The 18,903-nt window shown below is 38.7% G+C and overlaps 3 protein-coding genes across 4 annotated transcripts in view; 2 read left to right on the forward strand and 1 right to left on the reverse strand.

Moving 5' to 3' along the window:
• Positions 1 to 860: 860 nt before the first annotated feature.
• Positions 861 to 3,848, reverse strand: Klln (killin, p53 regulated DNA replication inhibitor). Its single transcript, XM_021239143.2, has one exon. It carries the CDS (start codon positions 3,834 to 3,836, stop codon positions 3,312 to 3,314), a length of 525 nt encoding a protein of 174 aa, XP_021094802.2. The 5' UTR covers positions 3,837 to 3,848; the 3' UTR covers positions 861 to 3,311.
• A 733-nt stretch (positions 3,849 to 4,581) lies between these two features.
• On the forward strand, positions 4,582 to 4,679 carry Mldhr (mitochondrial lactate dehydrogenase regulator). The gene is given in 2 exon segments (XM_087184866.1): positions 4,582 to 4,623; positions 4,626 to 4,679. Coding segments are annotated over 2 exon segments (96 nt in total).
• Positions 4,680 to 5,002: 323 nt separating this feature from the next.
• Pten (phosphatase and tensin homolog) overlaps positions 5,003 to 18,903 on the forward strand; it is an 86,300-nt gene continuing 72,399 nt past the window's right edge. The window contains exon 1 of one of the 2 annotated variants that reach the window (XM_087184865.1): positions 5,003 to 5,553. In XM_087184865.1, the coding sequence (XP_087040991.1) occupies positions 5,475 to 5,553 (79 nt within the window). In that variant the 5' untranslated portion in view covers positions 5,003 to 5,474. The remainder of the gene's footprint in view (positions 5,554 to 18,903) is intronic. The other variant, XM_021239126.2, reaches the window with a different exon arrangement.

The following is an 18,903-nucleotide window of genomic DNA, read 5'->3' on the forward strand; positions in this document are numbered from 1 at the left end:
GCAGAATTCCCAATAGTAAAAATTAGTTTGGAGACTAGAACAGTTAAAGTGTATTGTCATCTTAGGTTTTTCTGTCATTCTCTGGTGCAAGTTGCCCCCTCCCCCTTTTGTAGCACTGGGGATTGGACCCTGGGCCTCACACATTCTGGGTGAGGGCTCTACCACTGAAGCCTCAGCCGTTTCATTAGTTTGAGACAGGGACTTGCTAAGTTGCCCAGGCTGGCCTTGCGCTTGTGAGTCTCCTGCCTCAGCTACTAGAGTAGCTGGGATCACAGGTCTGTGCCACTAAAGCTCATTTTCTGAATGCCACACAGTGAGTGGCTGGCCTGCTCCTGATTCCCCTAGAATCACCCAGTCCAAACCTTATTTCTGGAAAGTGATGCTTTCGGCAGCACAACTCTCTACTGAGATGGGAAAGGCTACAGAATCATCTGAAATAACTTCAGGAGAGATTTAGCACATGGAAAGCTCATACAGACATTTTATTTTAGAATATTGGTTTGTTTGTTTTTGGTACCAGGGATCAAACTTGGGTCCTTGCACTTGTGAGGCAGGTGGCAGAACCACTGAGCTAAATCCCCGGCCCTTCAGAATATTGTTATTTGTATGAACCCTGCAATGCCTTCTGCAGAATGTCTTGGGAAAACTGTCTATATTTAAAAGAACAATATTTATTACTAGGATGAATTAAATAAGGAGAAAGCCTTCAGAATCCTGGAAGAATAGAGCAGTTTAAATTAAAACCAATTGTATTTTTGTATTTTATTATTTTCCTATTGTACTATTTAGAAAACACTGGATAAACAGATAAAAATAGAGAAGATGGCTTAAAAATTAAAGCCATTGATTTAGGTCTCTTGTTGAAAGGTCAGTGTGTGGGAGATGAGAAAAGCACTATAGCGACAAAATAATCACACAAAAGACATTTTAGCAAACCTACAAAGAGCACATCAACTATTTATATCACCCACATCAAGTTGCTGGTCTTTTCACTTATCAAAGAAATGAGAAAAGAAATTTTCCCTAGGCATTCTCTGGGTATAGTAACAATACAGTTTTGGAATCAGTCATTAGAAATTATAATTAAAGCTGGTTTATCATGCTCTAATTATTTTATATAGTTAGTCTCCTTGAAGCTTTATATAATTCTCCCTTTGTTACAAGCTTCTGTTTCTCCCTAGAGCATGCTGAATCCAGACAGGTAATAAAATGAAGTGCTTGGAAACCAGTGTATTGTAATATCTGTACAGCCAATAATACGTTTTAACTTAAAATAAATTATTAAAATTTTTTTTCTGTACATAGGGCCAGGCCATTTATAGGTTTCAGGTTTACCACATGGGTAAGGACATCCCTTGAGTAGAAGGAAAAAGTAAAAAAAAAAAAAAAAGGCTACATCAGGAACACACAACACTGCTAGAAAGGGAGCAGATTTTTGTTCAGCAACTCCCAACATCCACCTGATGTTGCTGTGTAGATGATCCTTTCATTCACCGCTAGAGAGAAGTAGAAGGACCTGATGTTAAAAAGCAGCAAAACCCATTTCCCGTTTTCTTCCTCGTCTCATATTCCAGTGCTTGAGGGCGGTGATGCACATCCTCTCTGCTCCGGAATAACTGTGCCATGGGAACTGAAGAGAATCCTCTCTCTTAAAGCTAATAGCTAGCAAGACAGGAATGCACCTCGTTTCATTTTCTTCCAGGGAGGCAGATTCAAGAGCTGCTCAGATGCTGTGAGAGTGATTGTCACACGGGGTAGGCTCCCGGGGAGGGGCAGAATAGTGCGGGACTAGTAAGTAACAAGGACTCTGGGGACAGATCACAACCTGAGAAACACAAATATGGGACATTTTACCCTCCCCGATCTACTTCCCTTGATCTAACTGCCTTATCTTCATTTCCCCTTTCCCCATCAAGCAGCAGTAGATAACTGAGCACAGCACAGGTCTTTACCCTGTAGTCTAGTAGAACACCTAGACACCAGGACTCCTTATCCTTGGTAATTTGTAAAATAAAGAAATCTCTAACTCACACTAGCCTGTGTTGACAGGATTTGCATACTTAGAAACCAAATGGAGGCCTTTCTTCTACTGTTTCCAGCATGCTCTCCATTTCCTTTTGCACCTAAGGTCCCTGCCTCCTTCAAGGGGACCAGAACCATGCACAAAAGCAGCCTCCAATAAATATCAACATTGAAGCTTCAGCAGGTTGCTAACTCCTGCAGAGATATCTTAAAAAGATGCTTTATATAAATGCCAGGTTTAAGTAGCCTCAGAGATCTCTAAGAACACTGTAAATATCCCTGGTCTAATTAGTAGTCTTGGAGTTAGGTAATGGCTTGTGGCTTTCTGAGGTAGGCCTCTTGAGGTTTTTAGGCTTTGGGGACTGCCTGCAACTATGATGTACACACATGCGATCTTCTTTCTCATACATTTCATAAATCCTCTTTAGGCCTTCCTAGGAACCTACTCACAATTATTACAACACACGTGCTAATCCATTCCTATTTCCCCAAATTTCTAAAATGACCCACTGCCTAAGTCGCAAGGCAGAAATTTATGGATTAAAATCGTTTTGATTTCTACTTCCCCAGGGAAAGAATTAAAAAAGAAAAAATTCCTAAATTGGTGTTGATTGATGCCAATTCTCCCCAGGCAGAAGGTGGATACTGGTTGATGGGGGAGGGGAGATGGGTTCCAGTTTTCAGCGTTTCTGAACTAGCTCTTTTGGTGATAGGTCAAGCAATCTGGGTTGTAAGCCGACTTGACAGGTTCGTTCCAGGCTGATGGCCTTTGACTAGGTTCTCCGACCAGAAAAGCCACTTGGCTGACTTTACAGTAGGTGGGGCGCGCTCACCAGTTCAGGGGTAGTGACTGGAGTTTTGCTGCAACTCAGCAAACCCAAGTAGCGGGCCACAGAGACATCTTTTTGCTCCAGAACAGAACCAGAAGGGTTCTCGTTAATCAGCTAGGAGATGCGTCAGACCCCCCAGGGTCCAGCCCCTTCTCCCACGGTTGGGAACACAGTGTTGGCGGATCAAGGGCGAGGAGTTTCAGGTATCGGTCCTTGGGCTTGCTCAGTGGATGACAAGCGAGTAGTGACAGCCTGGTGACTCTCCCCTTGCGGTCTGCGAGGAAAGGCGGCGGCCAGCGGAGCAGGGAGGCGGGGGCACGTGCTTGGATGTGGTGCTTGTGTAACCAGCTTCCCAGCGCTAGCCACACAGCGCTTCTGCGGGAAGCTCGCCTGTGTCCCCTTTCCCGCTGTGTCCCGTGGGGGACTGGGGTCCCACTGCCTTTACCGGGCGGGAGTGTCCTAAGCAAAGAAAGCGAAGCACTTGCCGCTGCAACTGAGATAGGGTAGTGGGAATTTGGAAAGTTCCCCAACTAGGCGCACACGTGACCCCCTCCTGAAAGTAGTTCCGACGGTGACTCTTGTATCCTTCCACCTCCTTTCGAATCCCCAGGCCTCCTCGCCCCGCCCACTCGCAGGGCTGCAGCTTCCTACCGTTCTGTACTTCACTCTCCGGCCTCCGGCTGGCGAGGTCCACCTCGGGGCGCGCAGAGCCCCGCCCGGGGCGATCCGTCGCGCCAGGTTTTCACCACGGCCGAAAAGGGGCGGGGCGAAGGAGCCTCTGAGGACGGAGCTTGGGTTCGCGGCGTTGAAGCGCCCGGGAGCCAGAGGGGAGATGCTCGGCTCTGCGGAAAGCAGCGGGGACGGGGGGGGGGGAAGGGCACGCGGGGATCCACTCTCAGCCCACTGCACAGGTGTCCTCTGTGCCCTGGGAATCCAGGGAGCTATCTGTGTCCACACTGGGTGCTTTCGGTCCACAGCTTTCATTTTTGGGGCAAATGAACCGCGATCCCTAAGAAGGGAGCGGTGGGGCCGCGAATGGGAGCGATGCACGCTGGAGATACAATAGGGAATTGTGTGTGCTGAGACTGACACCTTGAGGACACGGTGGGGGAGGTGTGAGATCTCTAGGTAAAGACTGCTCCAGCCGAATCCCCGCGAACGGTTGGGATACGAGAGCAAAGTCGAACGACAGATGCAGGCCAGACGGGCGCGATCCAGGGGCGGGGGCGAGGGCGGGGGAGGGGTGTCCTCGCTGCGGGCACAGTTCCTGCATTCCCCTATATATGCACCGGCCAGTGCGGTCACCTGCGCCTTTTCACCTGCGTGCCAGGTAATGTCAAAACGAGATCCAGTGACACTGCTCAACGCTCCCGCGGAGCTTTGATAATCAGCCCTCCACCGTCATTCTCGCCCCAACGCAGCCTGCCCTGCCTCTGGCTGGGTTTCCGGGCACAGGGCAAGGCTCGGCTTGTTTTTGCCGCCCCGCGCTGCTGCTGCAGGAACAGCCGCCGCTAGCGCTGGTGCAGCTCAGAGCCGGCGCCTGGAAGCGAGCACAGTAGCACACTGGGCATGCTCAGTAACGCCCGCTGGCTGGGGGCTCAGAGCTAGCTGGGGTGCAGCCGCTGCCGCCCCCCCCCGCCCGCCCCGCCCCGCCCCGCCCCTCGCCCGCCTCCCCGCCTCCCCTCCGGCTCTCTAGGCGCCCGGGCTCCCGGCGCGGTGGCGGACGGTGATGTGGCGGGACTCTTTGTGCACTGCGGCAGGATACGCGTTCGGGGGGCCGGGACGCGGCTGCGCTCAGTGCTCTCCTCTCGGAAGCTGCAGCCATGATGGAAGTTTAAGAGTTGAGCCGCTGTGAGGCTAGGCCCGGCTCAGGCGAGGGAGATGAGAGACGGCGGCGGCCGCAGCCCAGAGCCCCTCTCAGCGCCTGTGAGCAGCCGCGGGGGCAGCGCCCTCGGGGAGCCGGCCGGCCTGCGGCATCGGCAGCGGCGGCGGTTCTCGCCTGCTCTGGGGCTCCTCTTCTAACCGCGCCGCTTCGTCTCTGCTTCTCCTGAGAGGAACGGTGGAAGCCGCGGGCTCGGGCGGGAGCCGGCGAAGGCTCGGCGGCGGCGCCTCCCGCTCCTGGAGCGGGGGGTAGAAGCGGCGGTAGCCGCGGCGGCGGGGAGGGGGCCCGAGTCGCCTGTCACCATTTCCAGGGCTGGGGACGCCGGAGAGTTGGTCTCTCCCCTTCTCCTGCCTCCAACACGGCGGCGGCGGCGGCGGCGGCACCTCCAGGGACCCGGGCCGGCTCTAAGCCTCCCCTCCGCCGCCGCCGCACACCCCCCGGCCCGGGCTCAGGAGGCTGCTGCAGGAGGCAGCCGTTCCGAGGATTGTTCGTGGTATCCCCATCCCGCTGCTGCCGCTGCCAGGCCGCTGGCTGCTGAAGAGAAGCAGGCCCAGTCGCTGCAACCATCTAGCAGCCGCCGCAGCAGCCATTACCCGGCCGCGGTCCAGAACCAAGCGGCAGCAGAGCGAGGGGCATCGGCGACCAAGTCCAGAGCCATCTCCATCCTGCAGAAGAAGCCCCGCCACCAGCAGCTTCTGCCATCTCTCTCCTCCTTTTTCTTCAGCCACAGGCTCCCAGACATGACAGCCATCATCAAAGAGATCGTTAGCAGAAACAAAAGGAGATATCAAGAGGATGGATTCGACTTAGACTTGACCTGTATCCATTTCTGAGGCTGCTCCTCTTTGCTTTTCTGTCACTCTTACGAAGTAGGAGTAGACGGATGCGGAAAATTCCCTTAGTTTGTGGGACTATAACATTTAACCCTGGTCACATTTCTCGCACAGATATTTTTGCTTCTCTTTTCAGTGTATTCATCATAGGGTGTGTTTCGCTAGACGGAACTCAAGGCTGGTTGGAAGTGTCAGTGCACAGATTGGTTTCTTAGTCTGACTCTGTGGTTTCTTCCTGAGGGCTATTGTCCGTTAATACAGAATACAGTACACTGGTAGTGGATTAGCGAGCTCGGTAATCCGGTCTAATAGATGAACAAAAAAGTAGACGCTTTGAGGTTCAACATATTTTGATTAAATCTTGGCTTAGGCCCTTGATCAAGGGTATAGATCAGATTAAAATGAAAATTAGTGTTGTACGTACACGTATTGCATCAGAATCTTGCAGTGATTGGTTTTAGTTTCCTGGGTTGCATTGATAGATACTTTTAAAATGTGAATTGTGGACTGATTTGCATAACTTTAAAAGCAGAATCCTTTTCAGCCTACGTGGTGAGCATTTGTGGGCAAAGGTAGGTTTGTATGTTTAAACTAAGTTATAACTTTGAATTGCATTTAGAAGTTTTGTAGTTTGAAATCAATAGTGCCATAATATACCTTATAAGGAACTCTTATTAGATGTTTGTTAAATTGGTCTTTTTCTTTTCTGACGAGGCAGTGCAAGATAGGATATGAAATTTGCTTTTCAGTAGCATTTTATTTTCAGTGGTCTTGTCATACGTAAGAGAATAGAGAATAAGTAGTTTTTGATTCGAATGATAGTGTCCTGTAGGTTCAAGGGTATTGTGTGCAGCAGATGATGATTACAGATATTAAACTTGAACTCTCACTTGAAATTTAAATATTGTGAACCAGAATTACTATTCTCGCCCTGTTTTTAGGTGTTCTGACACCTTTTAGGTATCCGTTAATTTTACTCTGGTCTATGTATAAGGTCAGGTGTAATTTACCAGCGAATATCCAGAAAGGCTGGCAAGAATGAATTCCCTTGCTTCAGGTGTAGTAAGTATGTTAGCTTTTTGCATACAATGTATTAAATTCACTGAGTTAGCTCGTTGAGTAAGACAGAAACCCAAGAATTTTAATGGTGTATAGTTCTGTTTAAAAGTTAGGCTTTTTACTTCAAAAAGTTAGTGGATATTGAAAAACAATAATCTTTGCAGTTTCAGCTAAAACAAACTGATTTTGATCAGGGATGGTGATAGAGCACTCCCTTTTGGGGAATGGAAAGTATTGACAGGAATTGAGAGCTATTGGTGGGCCAGTAAGTGTATGAATATAAATTATTGGTCTGAAGTGACTGAAGCATTTAAGATCTATGAAGGCTGCTTTTAAGACTCCAAGTTTGTTGCTGTGAACTGTAGCAGTGGAAATACAGTACTTAGTTAAAATTATGTAATTGCCAGTTAATTTTTTTTTTTTTTGTGAGCTAGGGTTTGAACTGAGGGCCTTTCACAGGGTGAGCACACTACCACTGAGCTACACTAGTCCTATAAGGTATTCTAACTAAATTATTTCTTAACAAATACCAGTAAATATTTTGTTTCAAGGTAGAATGACACTAAATTCTGTATCTCCTGCTGATGTGGGGAGTATTTTTTTTTAAAGAAAATGTCCGATTTTTTGGAAGAGGTTTTATTCTTTTGGATATTATTAGCTGCATACAAACATGCATAGTTAATTTTTCCATTTTTGTCTTAAAATGAAGATGAAATTATTGGAGAAGTAACTTTACAAGATTTAAGTTTTCTGTTAAAAATAGTATTTTAAAAGGATATAGTATTAGGAAATTTTGGAGTCTGCATTAATTGAAAAGCTTTTCTGCAGGCTGAACTTGATCACCTTGCCCTAAACATAGTTGAGGAAGAATTCTGATTTGTGACTTAACTTCAAAAGCAGCATATTATTGGTGTGAATAAGGACAAACTTTTAGATACATAAGAATAAATTAGGTTTCTATATAACAAAAAAAACCCATACAAAGAAATTATTAGAATTCTCTGGTATATTTCTTTCAGCTTTAGAGTGCAATTATGCTATTTTTACTTTTCCCACTCTAAAATTGTGAGGGTTTATATATGACCTTAATATTATTTTGCCAGATCTTTATATGTGAGCAAAGTCATAATATGTGGGCCTCTGCATATGAAATTTGTATGACTTAAAACTCTCTCTAAAACTGTACTTTTAGTTATGGTATGCATAGAAAGTAGCATCAAATGACTAATAACACTAAATTTCTAGAGTTGTGGTTTTATTGAGCAAAATATTGATATGAAAAACGTCAGTGAAGTCCTTGCTCTTTTGACAGTTGTATTCCAAGTAATTTTGATACTCCAAAGCACTTTGATTTGCTTGGTTTCACTTCAGTGTTTTCCTTGGGGGGCCTTTAAAATGGTCATTGAAGACTTTGTCTTGGCAGGTTGTAGTGTCTATTTCATCCACTAGCCTGGTGAAAGTTAAATTCCTTATGAAAACATGAATGGAATCTTTTTATTTGCTAATGAAGTGATTTCTCAGACTGAAGCTGTAGATGATTCAGTTTTAAAATACTGTGCAAAATTGAATTAAGGTAAGAATTTGTTAGTGGAGCTTTAATAATAGTCTGGAAAGTACTGATGAATATGGGACTAAAAAATTTAGTGTCTAGAGTATGTGGAAACTTTAGGTTTTTGATGCAGTTTTATTATTTGGTAGATTTGCATTTTTTCAGACATAGATGTTCCTTGGGAATATTTTTAACTTGTAGAGTGTACAGTGACCATTAAAGTTAGCTATAATTTTAGGCTGTGATTATTGAAATTAATTAAAAGGTTTTTAAAACTATTCACAATCTTTTATGTTGACTAAATTACATCTTTTGAAAAACATGACTGGATTACCTAATTGCTGTAAAATAATTTACAAACTTCATTTTATAAAGCTTGTTCAAGAGTAAAGTTCAGTGGCAAGGGGTAATTTATAGTTTGATGACTTAATATAAAAAAGGAATTTTATTATTTTTATCAATTGTATGCAACAGTACATCAATGCAGATTTATGTTGGTTGTAATATACTAAATATTAAAGATAAATTTGGTGAAGTATAGCCACTTTAATTTTAGACCTAGTTTTAGAAAGACAGAGAAAGATTCATTTGTATTGCCCTTTAGACTTTAATAAGACAAGAAACTGGTGATATTTTTATGTAGAACCGTATACCTGCTTTCTCATAATCACTAAAAAATATGTAAACTTATTAATGTTATGAAATGCTTAACTTTTTGGAAGTGAAGTTTTCAATTCTTGATTTCAAATATTCTTATTTTGGAATTTGCCCTATTTCCTATTTGTTTGGTGATAGCTTAATACCTTTTAAGAAATTTTTAAAGCCACTTCTAAAGAAATCACTTTAGTTACTTTTAATTGGAGGATTATTCATTGTAGGAAAATGAGTTAACAAAGTCTCAACATTAATTCACTCTCAGTAAATATTTAATTTTTAGATTTTTACTTCAATCTTTTTAGTAATAGAAAAATTTGGAAATGTTTTCATATTGATAATGGGTACAAATTCAAAGTTTGTAAAGAAAATTTTAGAAGAGTATATGGTTATGAAGGTGTTGTATTTGCTTGAATTGTTAGGCCTCTGCTATACTTATAAGGCTTTAGTTTCCAGAAGGTACAGTATTAGTGTAGTTTAAGATATTTGTTTAGTACCTTTATTTTTCTGTAGAAACCTTGACTTCAAAAAATTATTCTGAAGTTATATTGTGTAGAACTCATTACTCTTGTTCTCTTCTCGCTGTCTCATTTTTTTGTTAGATACATTTGATATTGAGTCAGCAATGGAGAATTAGAACATTTTGTAGCTTAAATCCATTAAGAAAAGGTGTTAGAATTTGTTTTAGACATAATGGATTGAGATTTGCATCAATTTGTGAGATTATGGTCAGAAATAATTTCTGCAAATATTTGATAGCTTTGAAATTAATCTACTTGCTTTTAGAGATGTCAACAGTGTTGAGGTTAGACTGAATAACCTTAAGTTGGTAAGGATTTGCTGAGCAAACTGATATCCTTAATTCTTTTTTTATAGGCCATATTACTGCCACAAACATTTTTTGCTAGGTGCGTGAAAGTGTTTTGGTCTGTGAATAATGGTTCTCTTTGTAAGTATTGAGTACATGTATTCATTTGTCAGGAAAGGTAAAATTAGTATATTGGATTTGACTCTTCATCTTTTCTTTAATTTCTTTATTGGTTGCAATTTCATTCTTAGAATTTGCACTGGTATGGAAAAGGCTGTGCAAATAATATAAGACATAACTTGGAGTGAGTTAATTTTGGCTGGGAAGTTTTAATTTAGTTCAGAATAGTTAAAGCATAGAAGAGTTAAGCCTCTTTATTTGCAACAGGTAACATTAGGACATGGGGAGATATCTTCAGAATAGGAGGTATACACTTGTTGATAATGTTGAGATTGTTGAGAAATGGTTATTGTAGCTGCACCTGCTACCCAAAGAATGTCCTTGATCTGTACATAGTATGGAAAAGAAGACTTTATGATTTTTATTTTAAGTAGTTATCTATATAGTTATCAGTAGTCGTTACTTCAAATAACAGTGAGCTAACTTTAGTGTTTGAACTGTGTATATATAAATACAAAGTTAGTGAATTGTCTTAATATTTCTAAAAGTGAATTTTCTTGTTTTTTTTTTTTTTTTTTTTTTTTTTTCTGTACTGGGGATCGAACACAGGACCTTGTGCTTGCCAGGCAGGCACTGTGCCACTCAGCTAAGTCCCTGGCCCTTGTTCTTCTTTAATAAGAAAATTCACTTTTAGGGCCAGGGATGGAAATAATTCATTTAGCATAGTACCTGCCTCTTTGTTAATTGTTTTTTTTGTTGTTGTTTTTATTCATTTGTTTTGGTACCGGGGATCGAATTCAGGACCCTGAGCCTTCGAGGCACACGTCGGAACCACTGAGCCAAACCCCTGGCACTGTTTTTTGGTTTTTTTGAGACAGGCTCTCACTATGTAGTTCAAACTGGCCTTGGACTACTGTGTAGCCTAGGCTGGCTTGGAACTCCTAAGGATCCTCCTTCAGCCTCCCAAGTGCTGGGATTACAGGTGTGTTCCACCACATCTGGCTCATCATTGCAAATTTTTAAGTAGGAGCTATTGCTCTTAAAAATTATAATTTCAGATTACTTATGTAGAGCAATTACTGATGTTTTCATTTGTGGGGTAAGCAGTAATGGTACCTGAATTTGCTCAGTTTTGGAAATGTTAGAAGTTTAATTAGCGCAAACAATGAATGCTTTTAAAAATAGGAAAATTCCTTTAGGAGCTCAGTATAATATAGTTGTGGTTTTGCTTTTTCACCACAGTATAATGCTCTGCTCATTCAAACTATTGAACAAAACAAAGTTAATCATGCTAGGCAAAAAGTATTTGCTTTAAAATATTGAGGGTAAGATGTAAACTTCCCATTTTTATAGCATAAAGATACAGAATTTCTTTTTTTTTTTCCTTTTTTTTTTTTCTGGTAGTTCAGGCTGGTCTTGAACTCATTACGTAGACCAGGCTGTTCTTGGAGTCCATGTCAGTCCTCCTGCCTCAGTCTCCAGAGTGCTGGAATTACAAGCATGAACCACTATGCCTGGCAGGATAATAGAACTTTAAAAGTAAAACTTTGTTACAATATTAAATTTTCTTTAGTTAGTGTTGAAGGTAGGTCAATTTAAATGCATATTTTTATTCACAAAGTAATCTCTGCCTTCAGTGATGTAAAACTTGTAATGTGTAAGAATTATGTACACTTTCATCAAGAAAGATACATTCTTACATTTCAAGTTCAGCTTTGTTAGGGGAGTCATGCAACCCTGAATGCAAAATACATTTATTACAATAAAATTTGCACTGCAGTGCATTAATATAGGAATTTAATTTACTGTTAAACTTCTGTATTCCCCCATTTTCACATTTTTCAAGACTTTTAGTATAATTTAGGTCTTAGAAATTGGAGGAAGGAGGTGTAGGATTTTTTTTTTCTTTGTATACTGTATTCTTATCAGGTATAGGGAAGAAGGGAATAAGCTTAAGATCTTCCCAGTAAAGGCCTTTTCATTTGCAGTGGCGATCATTTTTTCCTCTTTTCCTGTGCTGGTCTCAGCTGTATCACAGTACTGTATTCTCAATAGCAAAACACTTGATTTTCAATGAGTTTTTTTCTTGTTTCATATTACAGAATGAAGGACACTCAGTCTCAAACATGTGATTATCTGATTATGTGATTTATATGTATTTTGTTGAATTTTTTAATCTAGCTTATTTTTAGTTTAAGTCTAGGTTGTAGAATTGAATTATGTTTTGATATGTGTCACGGCTTAGTTGTCTAACTCATTCTGTCTCTTTGATGTGCTTATTTTTTTGCTTTGTATCATTGCCCAAAACTTATAATTTATTTTTAGTGACTTTCAGAAAAACTTTGACTTTGTAGATGTTTAGGCTGAAATATAATAAGGGGTTTTTTTCTTTATTAGTAATTGCAAAGATTATATTCTGCTAATTTTTTTTTTTTTCTTTTTTTGTACTGGGGATCGAATTCAGGACCTTGTGCTTGCTTGCGAGGCAGGCGGCAGCACCACTGAGCTAAATCCTGGCCATACATTCTGCTAATTTAATGTTTGATATTTTCAAATTTTTGAAGAGGATGTAATTATTTAACATGCTGTGAAATACATTGTGGTTTGAATCAGGTATCTTTGAATGAAATGTGCAGTTTTTTTGTTTTTTTGTTTTAGCAGTACTAGAGATTGAACAAAGCACTTTATCATTGAGTTGTATCCCCAGCTCTTTTTAGATTTTTATTTGGAGACAAATTCTTGCTAAGCTGCCCAGGCTGGCCTTATATTTGAGATTCTCCTGTCTCAGACTCTTGAGTAGGTGGGATTATAGATACGTACCACCATGCCCTGTGAGACATTCTTTTTTTAAAAATTAATTTTATTGGTATACTTTAGATATATATATAACAAGCACATTCATCATGAGGAATTTATATCTGTACATATCTTTGATTGTTCTTTTTTCCACAATTCCTTCATCTCTCTTCAACCCTTCTTCCCCTGTGAGATGTATTCTTAAAGTGATTCATAAATACACATGCACATGCTAAAGATTGAAAACAATGGTTTTTTTTTTTTTTTTTTGCAAGAAATGAAGTGGGTTTTTTGTCTTCTTTTTGGTCTTTTAAGACCAAGTCTTGCTATGTAGTTCAGGCTGGCCTGGAACTCACTATGTAGTCCAAGCTGGCCTTGAACTTGTGGCCATCCTCCTGCCTCAGCTAAGTGCTGGGACTACAGGCGTGCGCCACCAGGCCCACCTGTTTTGTTTTTGTTTTTGTTTTGTTTTTTGTTTTAAACTGGGGATAGAACCCAGGGTCTTGTGAATGTTAAATAAGTGCTCTATCACTGAGCTACATCCCTAGCCCTTTAATTTTGAGACAGAGTCTTGATGTTGGCCAGGCTGATGTCACACTTGGCGATCCTCCTGCTCAGATGCCCAAGTAGCTACAATCAACAGGTAGGTATGCACAACTGCTCCTGGCTGTATTGTTTTGTTTTTCTGTTCAATAGTCTCAATATCTGTTTAATTAGACTTCTTTTTGAGTATTATGGTTACTCTAAATGGAAGATTGAAAAGAAAGTTTTTTTCTACTTAATATAGAGTGACATTTTGGGGGATGTTATTAGGCTTGATTTTTTTTTTTTTTGGGTACCGGGGATCGAGCTTGGGTCCTTGTGCTTGCTTAGCAGGTGGTGAAACCACTGAGCTAAATCCCCAGCCCTAAGCTTGATTTTTGTGTTTAGTTTTTTAATGTGTATTTATGAATTATTTTACTCTGAGTCTGTCAGATAAAATGAAATGTTTGAGCTTTTTCTTTTTTCCTTCATACTATGAAAATTGTGCTTTGCCCGGTTTGTCTGTGTGTTTTTTTTGAGACAGGGTTTTTCTATGTAGTTCAGGTTGGCCTTGAACTCACTGTGTAGCTCATGCTGGCCTCAAACTTGTAGCGGTCCTTCTGCCTCAGTCCCCTAAGTGCTGGGATTATAGGCGTGTGGCACCATGCTCAGCTTTTGCCAGGTTTAATTTGGCCATGTTGTAAAACTTACTCAACATATTGACATAATCGTTTATGAAAGGCAATTGTGAACTTGTGTCAAAAGGTCCTTTTTGATTATTGTCATAGAATTTGGTCGCATATACTATGACAGTGTCTTATTTGTTTAATATATTTTGGTTAACAAAAACCTTTCTTAAGCATGAACTCATTTGAGATCATGCAATGTTTTTATTTTTGTCTGAATAATTTGTCTTAGCATAATATTCTCCAGTTCATCTACATTGTCACAAAAGGCAGGATTTTCTTTTACAAGGTTGAATATTGTCACAATTTATCCATTCACCTTTTGAAAGATGCTGAAGTTGTTTCTATATGTTGGCTATTGTGAATACTGGTTCAATGAATATGGGAATGCAGATGCCTCTGTATGGTGCTGATTTTTTTTTTCAGGTATATACCCAGAAGAGGGATTAATGAGTCATGGTAGTTCCATTTTTAATTTTTGAGGACTCTTCATACTAGCATGAACTCATTTAATTTTGCAAGGAAAAACAGGCAACCTACAAAGCAGAGTAAGCATGACTTTTCTCATTCTTCTGAAGTTTAGGAATTGTAGCTCTAATGGAATTCTTAACTCAAAGGCTACTAGAAGACAGTCTAAAGAAAGATGCAGGATATTTTGGATACCTAGTGGAGTATTTTTACCATCATGTTACATCAGTGGTTCTCAGACTTTAGTATATATCAAAATAACCTGGAGGGCTTGTAAAGCCTTGGACTATTGCTCCACCACCAGTTTCTGGTCAGTGGGTCTTGGAGCCAGGGGCTGTGTAAGTTCAAGGTGATCTTGATACTGGTGGCCTGGGGGTCACACTTTGTGAACCACTGCATTAGATTCTTTCCCACCATGCAAATCCTTAATATTTTATACTCTTTTTAAGTTAATCGAATTTATACATGCATTATCTTACTTGATCTGTAAACCGAAACTCCACATTGGAATGTATTATCCTGATTTTGTAGATGTACATTGAATCTAGAAAAGCAGCATGGTGGAATGCAAGGATCATCAACGAGATGCAAAGTCTAGCCTAAATTCCCGCTCAGCCACTTCTCAGTCCTGTATTAAAAGACTCACTATTTAATCTTGATTTCTGTTTCTTTAATGTGGAGAGAAAATTCTTTAACTCATAGGATGGTCTTTTTTTAGGTTTGTTGCAGATATAAGTTAGGTATTTTCAGAATATTGGTTATTAACTGGGGAAGATCCTTTTCTACCTCATCTGGGACTTTGGCAGTGTCTGGAGAAATTTTGGTGGTCAGGACTGCAAGAGAAGGGAGGGTGCTATTGACATCTAATGGGTTGAGGCCAGGATTGCTACTAATTATCTTACATTGCATAGGACTGATTCCTCCTTCCCATATCCAACAAAAATTGCTTAGAGCCAAATGCTGTATAATGTGTTTGGTACATAATAAGTAGGGATTTGATAAAAGTACCTTTGCCCATAGGTTGTGGTATTTAAGAAGGTAAAATTGCCAACACATGATGGAGATAGTTCTAGCAGCTAGATTTTCTGACTTCTGCTAGGCCAGTATTGATAAGAAATTTGTTCATAGAAGTTATCTTAGTAACAAAAAAGGCTTATTTGAAAAGGTCTTACATGTTCTTTGGCTGATTGTGAAAGTGTTTTGAACCTCTGCTAAAAAGATTGAAGATGTTTTCAGTAAACTTTTGTAAATATAACTTTATGTGGTATTCAGAAAGATGCTACATAGAACTGCTAACAGAATGGATGTACTCTATTAAAAGAAAGCAATTTAAAAGTTTTTTATGCTCTGGTAGTTTTTAAGTACTTGTTTCCTTTTATGTAATTATTGAGTGTAGGGAGTCTTTAGTAGTATTTGTTAGTCTTTTTTGTTCTAAAGCTGTTTTTGTTATAGTTACTGTGAAGTTCAGTGTACTGATTTAAAATGGCAAATTTCTGACAAGTTATAAAAACTTCTCAAATATTTCTAGATAAGAAAATAGGGCTGACTTGACTCTGGTTCTCTGGTGCATGTTTGACATTCTTTTGTATGTCCTAGATTTGTTGTCAGCCTGTTAAAGTGCTTTACTTATCTTAGTAAAAAATTACAGGTTTTTAGAAAAAATTGGAATGAAGCTTTAGGTTACTCCAGAGATGAGAAGATGCCAAAATTACCTTTACTGGATTCTGAATTTGTTTTGTTTTGTTTTTAGGGCACAGAAACATAATTATAAAAATGTTCTAGGAATAGGAAAAGATTGTTTGCTATGATTATTTTTTTCTGTTTCTTTGGTTTTACAGTTTAATTTTCCTTTCACTTTGCACATACAGAATACAAGGTCTAGGCCCTTTAAAATTCTCATAGAATTTAAGTTTTAACTGAGTAATTCAGTTCTTTTTTGAAATTACAAGGGATGTTGAAAGATACTGATATTTTAAAACCAAATTTACTAAGAAAAACATTAATATTCATTGCTGTAACATTAAGGCTTACAGTGATTTCTTTTAGTATATGAATAGACTCCATTTGGTTACTTAAAATCTTTCATAAAAATATGACTAAGAGAATAAAAATAAATATATTGTCCTTTAAAACTTGATATTTTCATGTTAAGCTTTCAGTTTTGTGCATGTGTATATATTTTTAAAAGTCTAATTCATAGAGAAGTTAAAGGTTTTTTTAAAAAATACAAAGATTACCATAGTACAGCACAATTGTCTCAATTATTTTAAATCATAAAATGAAATATTTACCATTAATCGTATATTGAGCTTGTTTTACTTTTTATGCTATTATTTTTTTCTCTTATTTTCTGATATTTCTTGTAGTTGATCTAACATGATAAATATGAGGGAAGATTTTTATGATTTAGATTTTACAAAGTTATAATCTTTTATACAAAAAATACCTTAAGTATTAGAGCCTTGAAGCTTTTTTCCCTAAATTCTAGAAAATATATTGGATATTTTACTTGTTTAAGTATAATAATAAAATTTAGCTGCTTTTGATATACATAAAATAACTTTTGACCTATTAATTTTTTTTCTACTGGAGGAATGCTGTATTGTAATTAAAGTAAACTAGAAATAATTTGAATAAACGATCTCACTTTTTTTTTGATGCTGAAGTGGTTATTGCCTATTGCCTCTGTCTTGTAAGGCAAATACTCTACCACTGCTAACCCTTTATAAAAAAATCACAACACTGCTAACCCTTTTTAAAAAATCATAATGGATACTGCTTTGCAACAATGTTACAATTCCCTGAAGCATTATTTTGAATGATAGGGTTTGTATTTGCAGAGTTGCGTAGGTAGCTGGTGGGATATTATTGATCAAGGTTTGTTGTGCATTTGCAGTTATAATTAACACTAGTTTTCATGGTCAAAAATTTTTGTCAGATTTTAAGTGTCAGATACTAAAATAATCCTAATTTTATTAGCTAAGTAATAATTCTTTATCAATGAAGTATATTCAGTTATGAATTCATATGGTTAGAACAAAAAAATTAACATTAAAATAGAAACAAATTTTTCTGTTTTTAAAAACAAAATTACATGTTAGACTAACATTTTTCCAAATGAGATAAAATTGTTTCAACTCTTAAGGAAAATTTTTTTTTTTGGTACTGGGGATCAAACACAGGACCTTGTGCTTGCGAGGCAGGAGGCAGAACCACTGAGCTACATCCCCAGCCCACTTAAGGAAATTTTCATCTAGGAATGGTATAAACTTTCTTGAGTGGTAATACAAATACAGTGATAGCAGTAATACTTTATTGATGAGTAAATGTATGTATGTTTTCTGACAATTGAAGTAGCAGTCTATCTGAAAAATTTCCATGGATTAGTTTGAGGAAATCTCTTATGTAAAATAGCTTAGTACACCAAAAATTTCAGTGTCGTTTTTCATATCTGGTTATAGTCAGGATTATGTATAATACTGTAAAATATGCTAAGGTATTGGTTGTTAAGACTATTTGGATTCTTTTTCTTTTTTTTTTAATTTTTTTTGGTACTGAGGATCGAACTCGGGTCCTCATGCTTGCACAACAAGCGGCGAAACCACTCAGCTAAAACCCCAGCCTGGATTCTTTTTAATACTGAAAAGGTCACACAGATTGTGATTATTGTGTATTGTCCAAGAACTAAGGTCTGCCATCTGTTACTTAAATGTAGGAACAAGTTAAGATAATTTAGTGATAAAAGTGATTTTGACACATCAGTTTTTTGAATCATCCACTAATTACAGTTTTTTAAAGACTTAAGACCAACTTTTAGTGTTTTGCAGAAATGAAACTTAATGGTTAGTGCTAGTGTTTATGTTTCCTACTAAAATACAAAGATGAGTAAGAACTAAAAATTGTGTAACGAGAGCCTGGCTTTTAGTCATTTGCTTTTACTGGATTATTTGTATGTTTAAGTGGAACCATCATGTTTTAACTTGAGATATTAAATTATACAAGACTTTAATATTTTTTAAACTGTAGCTTTAAGGTGAACTGTAAGAATTCATTATTAAGGAACTCAATCAGGAAACTGCTTTAGTTAGCATTCCTTAAAGATTTGCTTTAAATATTTTTCAGATTCTCTGATTTTCCTCCAACTTAAAATTCCAGTGTGAACACTTATGGGCTTCCTTGTTTAAAATTTTGCTGTTGGATCTTACCCCACTGTAGAAGCTCTTTCTAATTTTCTTTGAATCCCCAAGAACTTGGTTTTACCTTGTATAGAAAGAAACCTTTAAAAATTGTCTGTTTGGTTTAATTAAGTCTGATTAATTTTCGTATCTTTTATTTATGTAATTGACATTGTTTTTATTTTCTTGGGAAGCTTTTTTTATCATGCCAACTTTTTGATTAATGTCCATAAGGAAAACACAATGTTTTATTAGTCCATTTATAAACTGGTCAGGACTGAGTTGGAGACCATGAAAGAATAATACTCTTGGACCTTTTGAGTAGACAGATAATGTGTACATAAAGTATGTTTTTTACATTAATTGAGGCACATATAAAGGTGAGCTTTTATTCCAAATTCTAAATATTTAAGTCATTACCCGTTCTATTTACTTAAGAGTATTTATAAGGTACAGAGGGGTTAAGAGTTCCTGTCCCATATTTTCATTCCCATCCTTC

The sequence above is a fragment of the Heterocephalus glaber genome, unplaced genomic scaffold (genome assembly GCF_053883595.1).
Source record: "Heterocephalus glaber isolate CG9 unplaced genomic scaffold, H.glaber_assembly_v1.0 deba00001497, whole genome shotgun sequence".
NCBI lineage: Eukaryota > Metazoa > Chordata > Mammalia > Rodentia > Bathyergidae > Heterocephalus > Heterocephalus glaber.